The sequence below is a fragment of the Homarus americanus genome, unplaced genomic scaffold (assembly GCF_018991925.1).
Source record: "Homarus americanus isolate GMGI-L3 unplaced genomic scaffold, GMGI_Hamer_2.0 scaffold40995, whole genome shotgun sequence".
NCBI classification, from domain to species: Eukaryota; Metazoa; Arthropoda; class Malacostraca; order Decapoda; family Nephropidae; genus Homarus; species Homarus americanus.
The window spans coordinates 592585-605724 of NW_024745778.1; the positions used below are offsets into that span (position 1 = coordinate 592585).

The 13140-nt window shown below is 41.8% G+C and overlaps 2 protein-coding genes across 2 annotated transcripts in view; both read right to left on the bottom strand.

Annotated features, from left to right (window-relative positions):
- Nucleotides 1–6683, bottom strand: part of LOC121878798 (mucin-5AC-like) — a 57963-nt gene extending 51280 nt beyond the window's left edge. Inside the window, exons 1-2 of the mRNA XM_042385221.1 lie at nucleotides 6581–6683; nucleotides 6180–6320 (exon numbers count right to left, since the gene is read on the bottom strand). The gene's annotated coding sequence lies outside the window, so the exon portion shown is untranslated. The remainder of the gene's footprint in view (nucleotides 1–6179; nucleotides 6321–6580) is intronic.
- Nucleotides 6684–8950: 2267 nt separating this feature from the next.
- Nucleotides 8951–9364, bottom strand: LOC121878799. Its single transcript, XM_042385222.1, has one exon. The coding sequence runs from the start codon at nucleotides 9362–9364 to the stop codon at nucleotides 8951–8953; it is 414 nt and encodes a 137-aa protein (XP_042241156.1).
- Nucleotides 9365–13140: the final 3776 nt, after the last annotated feature.

Consider the following 13140-nt stretch of genomic DNA (forward strand, 5'->3'; position numbering starts at 1 on the left):
TACAGTTAATAAACATAACAAAATAAGGAGTCTGCAATAGGCCGGTTGGCCTTGTGCATGGCAGCTCCTGTCGAGAGTTACTACCACTCTCTATCATCCATGAATCTATCAAGCCTCCTTTTAAGACTTTCCAGCATTCCGGCATTAACTACAAAGTTGCTTAACTTGTTCCACTCGTCCACCACCCTATTTGTGAACCAGTTCCTTCCTATCTCCCTCCTAAACATAAGCTTATCAACTTAAATCCGTTGCTATGGGTCCTATCCTGCTCGGATATTATAAGAACTTTATCTATATCGCCTTTATTGATTCCTTTTACCCACTTAAATACTTCTATCATATCTCTCCGCACTCTTCGTCTTTCTAGGGAATGCAAGTTTAGTTTCTTTAATATATCTTGATATGGAAGGTTTCTAAGTCCAGGAATCATTTTCGTCATTCTTATCTGCACCGACTCCAGTGAATTGATATCCATTCTATAAATAAGGGCACCAGAACTGAACAGCATAATCGAAGTGCGACCTGACTAGTGCAAGATATAGTTGCAATATGACCTCTGCACTCTTATTACACACACTTCTCGATATAAAAACCTAATACTCTGTTTTCCTTATTTCGAACATTATTAACGCACTGTTTTCTAGGCCGTAGGTCCGGGCTTACAAGTACACCTAAGTCGACTTCTCTAGGATGATGTTGCTTAGGCTGTATACATTGACAGTATTTGTTCATCCAATATTAAGTACGCTGCACTTGCTGGCGTTGAATTTCATTTGACATTTTTGTGACCACTCCTGCAGTTTATTTAAATCCTTCTGTAGTGCATTTGCATCCTGCCCTGAGTTAATCTGCCGCCCTATTTTGGTGTCATCCGCAAACTTCCTTGTGTCACTGCTGACCCCAGTATTTAGAACGTTTATGTAGATTATGAACAAGACTGGGCCCAGTACTAACCCCTGGGAAACCCCACTGGTTACACAGCCCCACTCAGATTTAACACCATCTACGCATACTCTCTGTGTTCTATCGGTGAGCCATGATTTTATCCAATTTAAAACCTTCTCCTCGATACCATGAGCCTTAACTTTTCTCAGAAAAGAGGATGTTCTTAAGAAGATAAATAAACTAAAGAATACAAAATCCCCAGGGCCGGATGAAATTTTTCCTCGAGTCTTAAAAGAGTGTAGGGAACAGATTAGCGGACCCCTCGTAAACTTATTTACAAAATCATTAGACACTGGAGTTGTGCCAGAGTTGTGGAAACAGGCAAATGTAGTACCCATATTCAAAAAGGGAGACAGAGCATCAGCGTCAAATTACCGGCCGACCAGTTTGACGTCAGTAGTGGGGAAATTTCTTGAATCAATTATAGCAGATAGCATTCGATCGCATCTAGAGAAAAGCAAATTAATCTACGACTCTCAACATGGGTTTACAAAGGGAAAATCTTGTCTAACAAATATGCTAACGTTTTTTAGGAAAGTCTTCGAGGTAGTAGATAATGACGAAAATTACGATGTTATTTACTTAGACTTTAGCAAAGCATTTGACAGAGAACCGCATCAGAGGCTTCTGAGAAAAATTAAGGCTCATGGTATCGAGGGGAAAGTTTTAAATTGGATAAAATCATGGCTCACCGATAGAACGCAGAGGGTCAGCGTAGATGGTGTTAAATCTGAGTGGGGCCGTGTAACCAGTGGGGTTCCCCAGGGGTCAGTACTAGGCCCACTCTTGTTCATAATCTACATAAACGATTTAGATACTGGGATCAGCAGTGACATAAGCAAGTTTGCGGATGACACCAAAATAGGGCGGCAAATTAATTCAGGGCAGGATGCAAATGCATTACAGGAAGATCTAAATAAACTGCAGGGGTGGTCTGAAAAATGGCAAATGAAATTCAACACCAGCAAGTGCAGCGTACTTAATATTGGAAGAACAAATACTTATAATGTATACAGCCTTAACAACATCAACCTAGAGAAGTCGACTTGTGAAAGAGACCTAGGGGTACTTGTAAGCCCGGACCTACGGCCTAGAAAACAGTGCGTTAATGTTCGAAATAAGGCAAACAGAGTATTGGGTTTTATATCTAGAAGTGTAAGTAACAAGAGTGCAGAGGTCTTATTGCAACTATATCTTGCGCTAGTTAGGCCGCACCTCGATTATGCGGTTCAGTTCTGGTGCCCCTATTATAGAATGGATATAAATTCACTAGAGTCGGTGCAGCGAAGAATGACAAAAATGATTCCGGGACTTAGAAACCTTCCATATCAGGATAGGTTAAAGAAACTTAACTTGCATTCCCTAGAAAGACGAAGAGTGCGGGGAGATATGATAGAAGTATTTAAGTGGGTGAAAGGAATCAATAAAGGGGATATAGATAAAGTTCTTATAATATCCGAGCAGGATAGGACTCGGAGCAACGGATTCAAGTTGGATAAGTTTAGGTTTAGGAGGGAGATAGGAAGAAACTGGTTCACAAATAGGGTGGTGGACGAGTGGAACAAGCTTAGCAACTTTGTAGTAAGTGCGGGAACTCTGGAAAGTTTCAAAAGGAGGCTAGATAGATTCATGGATGATAGAGAGTGGTAGTAACTCTCGACAGGAGCTGCCATGCACAGGCCAACCGGCCTATTGCAGACTCCTAATTTTCTTATCTTCTTATGTTCTTAAGTAAATAATATCGTAATTTTCGTCATTATCTACTACCTTGAAGACTTTCCTAAAAAAAGTCAGCAGATTTGGTTGACAAGTTTTTCCTTTGTAAACCCATGTTAAGAGTCGTAGATTAATTAGTTTTTCTCTAAACGCGATCGGATGCTATTTGCTATAATTGATTCAAGAAATTTCCCCACTACTGACGTCAAAATAATTGGCCGGTAATTTGACGCTGATGCTCTGTCTCCCTTTTTGAATATGGGTACTACATTTGCCTGTTTCCACAAGTCTGGCACAACTCCCGTGTCTAATGATTTTGTAAATACACTCTTTCAAAACTAGAGGGAAAATTTCATCCGGCCCTGGGGATTTTGACTTTAATTTATATATCTTCTTAAGAACATCCTCTTTTCTGATAGTGATATTCTTTAATTTCTCTTCATCATTTCCCCTAAATATCAGTTCCACCTCTGGGATTTCCTTATGAATTTCTTCTGTGAAAACTGATAAGAAGTAGCTGTTTAATGCTTTGCTAATTTTCTCACTATCATCGATCACTTCCCCTCTCTGACTTTAAAGATCCCACTTTGTCCTTGACCTTTGTCCTATATACCTAGAAAAATCCCTTGGGATTTGCCTTGGATTCTCTTTCTATCCTAATTTCGTAGTCCCTCTTTGCCTTCCTTTACATTTTTCTTCACATTCCTAGATAGTTCATTATACCTATTTCTGAGCTGCTCCTCCCCTCCCTTTAATTTCTTATAAATTCCTTTCTTTATTCCTATGTCATCTTTAAGTTTTTTGGTCATCCACCTTGGCTCATTCTTATTTGACCAAATTTTTCCGTAGGGTATGTTTTGTTCTTGTGCTTTACGTAGTATACTAGTAAATATATTATAGTCATGATCAAATGTTGTGTCGCCATTGACCTCACCCGTTCCTACCAGGGATTGACCTGACTGTTCCCAGGCGACCTCACCTAGGCACCTTCTTAACCCCCTCATAATCTGCCGATCGAAAGTCTGGGACTGACCATATTGTCATTTTTTTAGTTTCCCAATTTAGGGTGAACCTGATTTCTCTGTGATCACTGTTCCCTCGTTCTTCCCCTACTGTGATATCTCTGATAATATTTTCTTTATTTGTTAATACTAGGTCTAATATATTGTCACCTCTAGTAGGTTCTGTAATTAGTTGTTTAAAAAAATTGTCATGTTCTGCGTCTAGGAAGTCTTCAGATTCATAGTCACCAACAATGTTGTCCCAGTCAATATTTCTGAAGTTGAAATCCCCCATAACGCACAGGTTGTTGTATTTTGCTGCCCTACTCATTTCCTGCCATATGGGCTGAGCTGCTTCTTTCCCAAAACTTGGGGGCCTGTAAATCACTCCCATAATTAGTTTTTCTCTTCCTTCCGCAATTTATACCCATACAGACTCGGTTCCTATTTCACCCTTTATTGAATTATTAATAAAACATTTTAATGTATCCCTGACGATGAGTGCGACCCTTCCCACCTTCCATGTCTTTATGAAAAAGGTTGTACCCTTCTCTGTGGTACTCTGATAATAAGTTCTTGCTCTCTAGATTCATCCAACTTTCGGTAATTGCTATGACGTCTACATTCTCGGTACATACAACCGCTCTCAGCAATTCTATTTTAATTCTAACGCTCCTACTGTTTGTATAGTATACATTTAAACCTACCCTTCCCTGGTCCTGTTTTACCCCTTGTCCCGAGTAACCAATTTTACTCCCCAGGACATGCTTGTTTTTTTACTCCCACTTACCCTGACCTCTCTCTACTGGCGCCCCCCCCCCCCCCTTTGGAGTGACAATTTCACGCTCCAGGGATGCAGACAACGTCTTTACCCTAGCGAGAGACAAGTGTACTCCGTCACGACTGTACAGGTAGTCGTTGCCATAGAATGGTTGCCAGTTATCAATGAACACCCAACCATTGCTTGCACAATGTTTTTCCAGTTGGCAATTTATAGCAATTGCCCTGGACAGACCAACTCCCCTTCTAGGCAAGACACCCCATACTCTCGGGATCCCTCCCCTATCTCTAACCTTCCCCAGCACCTCCCTAAACCTCTTGAAAAGTTTCTCACTCCTAACCTTTCCTTTGTCGTTACCTCCTACACTAAGACACACTACTGGCTTGGTACCCTCCCCTGACAAAACCCCATCTATCCTCTCAGCTACATGTCCTATCCCAGGTCAAAAACATGACATCCACTAATCCACATACCACCACCACCGAAAACACAAGAGGAGTTTATAAGAAAGGGCGACGTAACTAGTTCATGTTAAGTCAGGTAAAAAATATGCGAGAACTACTAATCATCTATCTTACTTATACCTCAAATGCTTTCAAAGCATTTCTAACCTTGGGCAACTGACAAATAAATTTGTGTAACATATCAGTTTTGTACTGACCATTACTAAGGCTTATAGAGTTCATTTTTCTTATTAAACTTGCTTCAACCAGAAGTCTTTCTGGGACACACGATGATTTATACACTTCTAAACTGTTTCCCAACCACTATGGGCAGTTTCCTCCATCCTAATGTTCTTATGTTATGTTCTTATGCTGTTCTATTATTGTTGTGCTGTTTAATTCTGAGGTGCAATGCTTTCCCAGAAAGCACAAGTACAATATTAGAACAGCATCTGAAAGCAGTGCACTTTTCGTTCATGTAAGGAACAATAATCATACCATAGAAAATATTATTTAAAATCTTCGAAAATATTTTGCCAATCATGAGGGTCATTTGTTATTGTTGTGGAGTGGCATGACGTGGATCACAATAATATAGTTGCCATGCTGTGCTCAGTCACAATCAGTACTGAATATTTTTGTAAAGATAAAGCTGACATAAAGATACTTTTATTTTTATTAAAAAATTCTCCAATCAGTTGAAATGACCATTAATAATTAAATAAATTGATATATTAATTGCAGTGTGTGTGTGTGTGTGTGCGTGGTGCTGCTGCAGGGGAAGTGATTGTGGTAATGTTGGGGAAGTGGTTGTGGTGCTGCTGCTGGGGAGTAATGGTAAGTAATGGACCCATATTTGGTTTCTACATTCTTCTACATACTATTTTTTAATCCATGATACTTAAAATTACGTTTGGGGAAAATCGATATTCGCGTTTCTTTGCGCACTGAGGGGGTTGATCGGCGAATCACTCGACCACAGTTATCGGGTTAATGATATTCAATGAAGCCCTCCTAGGTAAGAAATGCCACTGTCACAAATGTATCTCTATTGAAATCATCATCCACTAACCTCTTACAGGTTGATCCTTTCACTGATAAATTTTCAAAAAAGCATCAGCTGTGACTACAAATGCACAGGAAATTATAGTTCAATGTTATCTGAGGAAAAATCAAGTCTACAAGATAGTCAAAAATGTACATTTAAAATTTAATCACAAAATTAGAAAGATCAGTTGAAATAATATGGTTATACAATTATAAAAAAAATAAAGCTAGAAAATAAAACATTACCGGTCCAGGCGTGCCATCAGGGAAGCGACAGTTACAATCTTGAATAGAGACACATGTTGTCTTATCCCTCAAGTATCTGTTGCCAGGGCAAACTATGCCAGAGTCCTTATCAACACAGCCTGGGGCATATTCTCCATCATACTGAAACATTCAGGTCTTAGTAATAAACCTCCTAAAAGGCACGACAAAAAGAGTCAACTGCATTACATTTCATGTCTAATTCATATGCCTGTCTTAATGTGTGATTGATTCTCATTTACTGATAAAATAAAAGGAAGAAATTAATATCATGCTTTTCATCACTCAACCAAATTTAGTCAAGATGGGTAACTAATAGCTTTAACTGTTTAATGGCAGATATAGAGTACATCCTTATATTAAAAGTCAGTTCATTCCATTACCAGACATATGCCTTTCTGTGTGAAAGTAGAGCGGTAATAGACACAGATGCGATCACAGCGTATAGCCTTACGTTCAAACTTTGTGCCATCCGGACACACTGTAAAGACAAGAGAAGAGAGTGATCAGTTTCAATACTTTATTATACTGTACTGTATAGTATCTATACTTATTAACTTACTTAATAATAAGTATTATCATTACTAATATACTGTACATGTACAAATACCTCTGTATTCTAATAAGTTTAATACTGTAGTTGTATACTATTTCAGATAAGATATGAGTACCTGTACAAGTGTTATAGCTATCAAGTAGTAGGTGAGTATCAATCCTGGCTGTGTTGACCAACTTATTCTAATTATGAATAAAAATTCAAAGAGAAACGGGAAAAAATCTTATCTGGTTGAAATAAATAATTTCATATAATAAAAAAATTACATTAGATTAGGATAGGTTTGTTTAGGTAAGGTTAGGTTAGGGTAAGTTACATTAGGTTAAATTAGGTTAGGGGAGTTTAGGTTAGGAAAGACTGGGCTAGGATAGGTTATGCCTGTTTTATGTAATGACCAAGCAATGCCTAATGGAAGGATGAGGAATGCTGAAACAAACAGTTATAGCATTATAAAATAATATCACAGTTAAGATGACGAAGAGCTTTACACAATTTCAGAGAACACACAGACAAGTGTACACTCTATATAATTACTAATTACCATTAAAAAAAATACATTTTTGTGAAATTATCACTAAAATTATATTAATGAAGCATGGGAATCTTATGTATCATTTAAATGACATTCTATGATTAACACACATATTGCACACATACACAAGCATGCACATGTACACATATTGCTGAATTAACAAAAATTACCAACATATTTAATTGTTAACACATAAATAAGCACAATAACTATCACTTTTAGTGCAGTGTACGTGCAGGTACATTGAGAGAGTGAAGTATCTTCCCAGGAGTTTGACAAATAAATTATAGAACGGTTGAGCCAATAAACAGCTAGCAAGCCTGTGGAAACTTGGAAAGGGGTCGCCAGTGATACCATTCACTGTGTTGGTTAATCAGGTTTCATTATAGTTTGGCCATAGCTGGGAAGATACTTCATTCTCTTACTGGACCTCTGCATATACTGTACAGAGCATATAAAATTATCAACATCCTGTAGTATGCTATTTACACCACTACACCTCTTATGTACTCAAATTTCACACTCACTCCACTCACTGGCCTTAGCATGATTGGAAAAGCTCAACACTGGGAATATATCCCTTTATTGCATAAATGAGCTCTGCAACCTGGATAATGTGATCAATGGTGGAGATGGCACTAAAGATAACTCAGCTGCACGAACCATACTTGGCTGGAAGAGGTTTAGGGAGCCGTTACCTTTATTTTGCAGTCAGAGGATCTTCTCTTTGCTTGAGAGGAAAGTTGAATGGAACCAGTGTGAGAAATGCAAAGTTTTATGGCACTGAAACATGGGCGAAGAGGATGATATATGTAGGATTGAGTGAGTTGACATAAGAATGTTGAGATGAATGTGTACCATGACAGAGATAAACTCTCTTCAGACTTAAGAGGATGTTTGAATAATGACATTATTATATAGACAAAGTTTTGTTAAGATAAGCTGAGATGATTCAGTTTGGTGAAGAGAATGGCGGAGACCAATTGGGTCAGTAAATGCATGAGTTTGAATGTGGAGGAGGAGGAGGAGGAGGCCAAGAATGACATAAGGATAGATTGTGAGAAATGACCTCGTGTATGAGGAGCTCCAGACCATAATCTGCTAAGTGCCAAAATAGCAAATGAAGGAAAATGTTAAGGTAGGAATGTGTGACATATAATAATCTTTTCAGAGGACCCTCACCCACATTTACATGTTCCCAATTGGCTCTCTGACTTACCCAGGGGACAGAGGAGAGGTTGGGGAATACAGTGCAATACATAACACATCTCGGCGATATATGGCTCTTAGCAGGTTATGGACCAGAGCTCCTCATATAAAACCTGATGAAAGAGGCTGCACAAGACTATACAGCTTGGAGAGTTGCCATCACAGAAGTCATATTGTTTTGATTCACAATCATCAGAAAATATGATGACTGTATTGAATTTCTTTCACTTTTGTATTTAAAAATGACATTAATCTTTTGAGAGGGATACGTACTTGAGACAAGTGGGGAAGATCATTTAGCCACTGCCGCCAAGCGGCTCTGTTGTGTTCGGTCATTTGCTCATCCCACCTGATGCCTCGCCTGCACTCGTCCTGGAATATGATTTTGGCTCGTATGGTGCTCAGAGCGATGATTCCGAATGAGTCGTATATGGAGCTGACCATACTCAGGAGATCTCACTTCGTTTGTGGCTTCGTTGGGATTTGGATTCGGACTGCAAGTTCGTCATTCTCTAGATCCCACATGATTCCCAATGCCTGCTCAGCTGGGAGCCTGTCATCCTTCAAAAGTACTTCTTTCACTTCCATGGCTCTTTCCGTTTGTGGGACTGCTCCGAGGACCCCTTTGTGGTTGCATATCCATTTTGCATGTCTGAACCCGCCTTTCTTCATCAACTGCCTCACTTGGCGAGTGACTATCGCCGCCTTACCTGGTGATGCTCCTGAAAGAAGCAGATCATCGACATAGAAGTTACGATTCCCTTTCTTGATGTCGTCATGGAGACTTTCCCTGTAATCTTGGTATGTTCGTTGTAGCACATACGCGGCACATGAAGGGCTACACATACCTCCAAAGAGATGTACTGTCATTCGGTAAGTGGCGAGGCCCCTTGCAGCTGGTCGTCCGTCCACCATAAGAATCGTACGGCGTCTCGATGTTCGGGTACTACTCGCACTTAGTGGAACATTGCCTCGATATCAGCCATGAGTGCCACCTTTCCTTGTCTGAATCTGATGAGGACTCCCATCAAATTGTTGTTAAGGTCTGGCCCTTGCATCACCTGACATCAACTCATATTCGGATGTACAATCAAAAAATATTCTCACCTTTTCTGGCTTGTTGGGATTCAACACAGGGTGGTGTGGGAGATACCAGGTCTTCCCGGGTGTAACACTCAGTTCTTGACGTGGGACTCGCTCAGCATGTCCCTCGTCGACTAGACGTCTCGTCTCATCTCTTCTTGATACCTCTGAGAGAACCCTGGGTTCTTTAGGAGGCATTTTCTCAGTTCCGCCAATCGCTGTTCGGCAAGCTTCTTATTGTCTGAGAGTTCCGGTTCTTCCTGGTGAAACAATAATGACCTCGGGGATAGTGATGGATCGGCTCTTTCTTTCTCCTACGCTAACCACCTTTACACTGATCTCTTTGGTGTTTACACTACTTCTTTCTTTCATGATCGTGCCAATGGAGAGGGAAAAACTGGCCTTCTCTCTGCCTGCAGCCGGTTAACTAGATTAACCTAACCAAGAGAGCTCCGGTGACCACTGCTCCTTCGCCATTTGATTCTTCTTCTCCATCCTGACTTTCACTATTGGAAGTGCGACTCTGTTGGACTCTTGTAATCACAACTCGTAATCATTGGGTTCTTCACGCCGATCATCAATTCCTTTGTTGGTTATGGTTTCCCTGACCCATCTATGCGGATTTCTTCTATTCGTGGTCATCAGCACGCTTTATGTACTCCCAGCCCTTTTCCCCATGGTGCTTGCACCAGCTTCGGTCTTCCATGAATTAGCTCCACTAGTTGCCGATTCCGGTGGTGGCATAAAGGCCTTAAGTTCACTCATTCTAGGTCTAAGTGCCTCCAGTAATTGCTCATTTCACCCTTTGGAAATTGGTCTGGCGTTCTCCTCTTTCGACTTCGCCCTGTTGAACCTTGCCACTGCTCGTCAGAACTCCCGTGAAGTATAGAAGCCTCGAGTGTACCCCAGAGCAGCCATCTATACCACATACCATCTTCTTGCTGCACTCCGTTATCCGGTGATTACGACCCAGGCTGGCGAAGCAGCGACGTTCTTCCCTTACTAGGGAAGTTCGCTTCCCTGTGGACATGCTGAGGAATGTCCGGCACATCTGAAGAAGGTGATCTCCGCGGCATAACGTGCAGCGTTCATCGTCTGTTTCTCTGGTTGTCTTTATTCCTGATGTCACCAGACCCACAAGTTTCTTCCTTGACGAGGATTGGCATGAGGATGAGTCTGCATATATTCAGCTTGGTTCCTCCGGTCCTTGTCCCTTGGGGCCTCCTCCGCCTTGTACCATATTCATAGTGAATTCCAACATCCACTCGATCCCAGGAGGCTTCCCTTGCTTCCTTTTGTATTTTTGCTCCTTATTCCCTTATGGTCCTTCATCAACGTTAGTGGTTTCGGTGAGCGAGCTTGATGCTCGGAAGTACTTCCTCGCTCCCCCTGGTGAAATGTTCCCTGCTCCACGGTTAAGGTGAGCGTCGGGAGTCCTCTTGGAGTATCTAGCGTTTCTTTGTCAGTTTCGGTTACAGGAAGGTCGTGTCTCTGGTAGTCGTATCGATATGTAAATACCAAGATATGTGAACACGCCTGTATTACTATATATTATTATAGCATGTCTGATATCTATGCTTATGTGTAATGCCTATGTCTACTGACTACGTCCCGATGTACCATGTCTGTACCGCGCTTGTCAAGTAACTAGAAGATCTCATTTATTGTCCTAGTAATGTCGAGCAACTCTCCCTGTCGAGTTAGCTAAATTCTCTCAGATCGGCTCAGGCCTGGCTACGACAAGGAGTCCCTTTTGCTTGCTCCTGTTTTGTACGTGTTGGTTATCCTGCCAAGTCTTGTACTTATATTTACTGCTCGTGCTCTGGAGTTTGAAGAACCTTGTCTAGGATTACATCCCACCACAGTAGTGATAACACCTTTCCGCGATCTTCTGTTGTTGTTGTTGTTGTTGAGATTGTCGGACCGTAGTCCGGCTGGAGTTCTTGGAGCAGCCAGGCCGGATTTGGGATTGGGGATGGAGGTATGCAAGTGTAAGCGGACCCTCGATCAGTGAACGTTTACCACCAACCCCCACTCTTAGAAGTGGTCAGTTTCGGAGTGGCGCGCCCCCTGAACTGGGTCCGCACTTGCTGGGGAGGCTACTTCCTAAGCTATCCGGGTGGTGGATGTGATTTGTTTGGGCCTTTGAGATTGCTACTAACTCTGTTTGTAGGGTGGAGCAGTCATTAGAATGTTTCCATCGAAGGGTCTGACCTTGGGTGTGGAAGGTCGCTCCGGATCTATGACGTTTTGGTCCACCGAGCCGTTTGTGAAGTATGATGCTGCATCGGCTGGTGTCTCAGTGGCTATGGGTTCCTGAGTTATTCTTTTCAGGTCCTCCTTCTAGAGGTTGGCTTTGCTTTCACTTAGTTCTGTGCTGCCCTTACTTTGTAGTCGATTCATACCTTCGGTGACGTTCTGCATCATCACTGCCCCGTCACATTTTTTACTCATTCCCTTCCATGAGCATGATCTGTCTTGCTCGATAAATGTACGCTTAGTATCAGCTACTACTCATGGTGACGTCCCACGATCGCTGATATCACACAATTGGAGATGTCACACTGACGCAGGCCATACGCACGAGTGACGTCATACAGTGCCATACGCACGAGTGACGTCACACAAACAGGGCCATACGCATGAGTAACACACACGTGTGCCATACGCACGAGTGACGTCACGTAGTGCCATACACACGAATGACGTCACACAAACAGTGCCATACGCACGAGTGACTTCACACAAACAGTGCCATATGCACGAGTGACACACTCACGTGTGCTATACGCACGAGTGGTTTCACACAACTGTGCCATATGCACGAGTGACGTCACGCAGTGCCATATACACGAATGACGTCACACAAACAGTGCCATATGCAAGAGTGACTTCACACAAGCGCGTGCCATACGCACGAGTGATGTCACACTTAACACGACCACAGAGACCCCACAATCAATATAGGGACTCCTTACACAAGCTGAGGTCACAAGCACTACTGCAGCGCCCTTGCTTGCATTTAATGTTTAGTGGCTCATCCCAATATACTGAAATAGATATATTCCATTGAATGTATTCTATTTCGTATTCTCAACCTATATAGGGACCTCACTACTTACTTACACAACGTTACCCAATTGTCTGTATGCTTTGATCACTATCTCTCCCGCGTGTTCGTACGAATATTATTGACGCAGAGTCCACTCTCTTTCCTGACACACGGCTCCTCCCTGCTGCGTGCCTTTCCGGAATGAACGATAACACTCCCGCGCGCCTGTACGAACAATTTTGGCACCGAAACCAGTCTTTTCTGAAATGGCTGACAGTGGACCCACCTACAGAGGCGTCACGTTTCTCTACGTACATACTGTATACGAGTGCTGCACAAGTACTATACACGTATTCAACCCACAACCCCTTTTCGCTGGGATTAACTATTATTATATTGTTATTATTATCCACTCTGTATCTGGGTTTTTTCTGGCTAAATAAACTGTTTCAATTCAATTCACAAATTCACACAAAGGGCCGGGGCGCTCTTCTGCTGCGGGGTGTGTCGG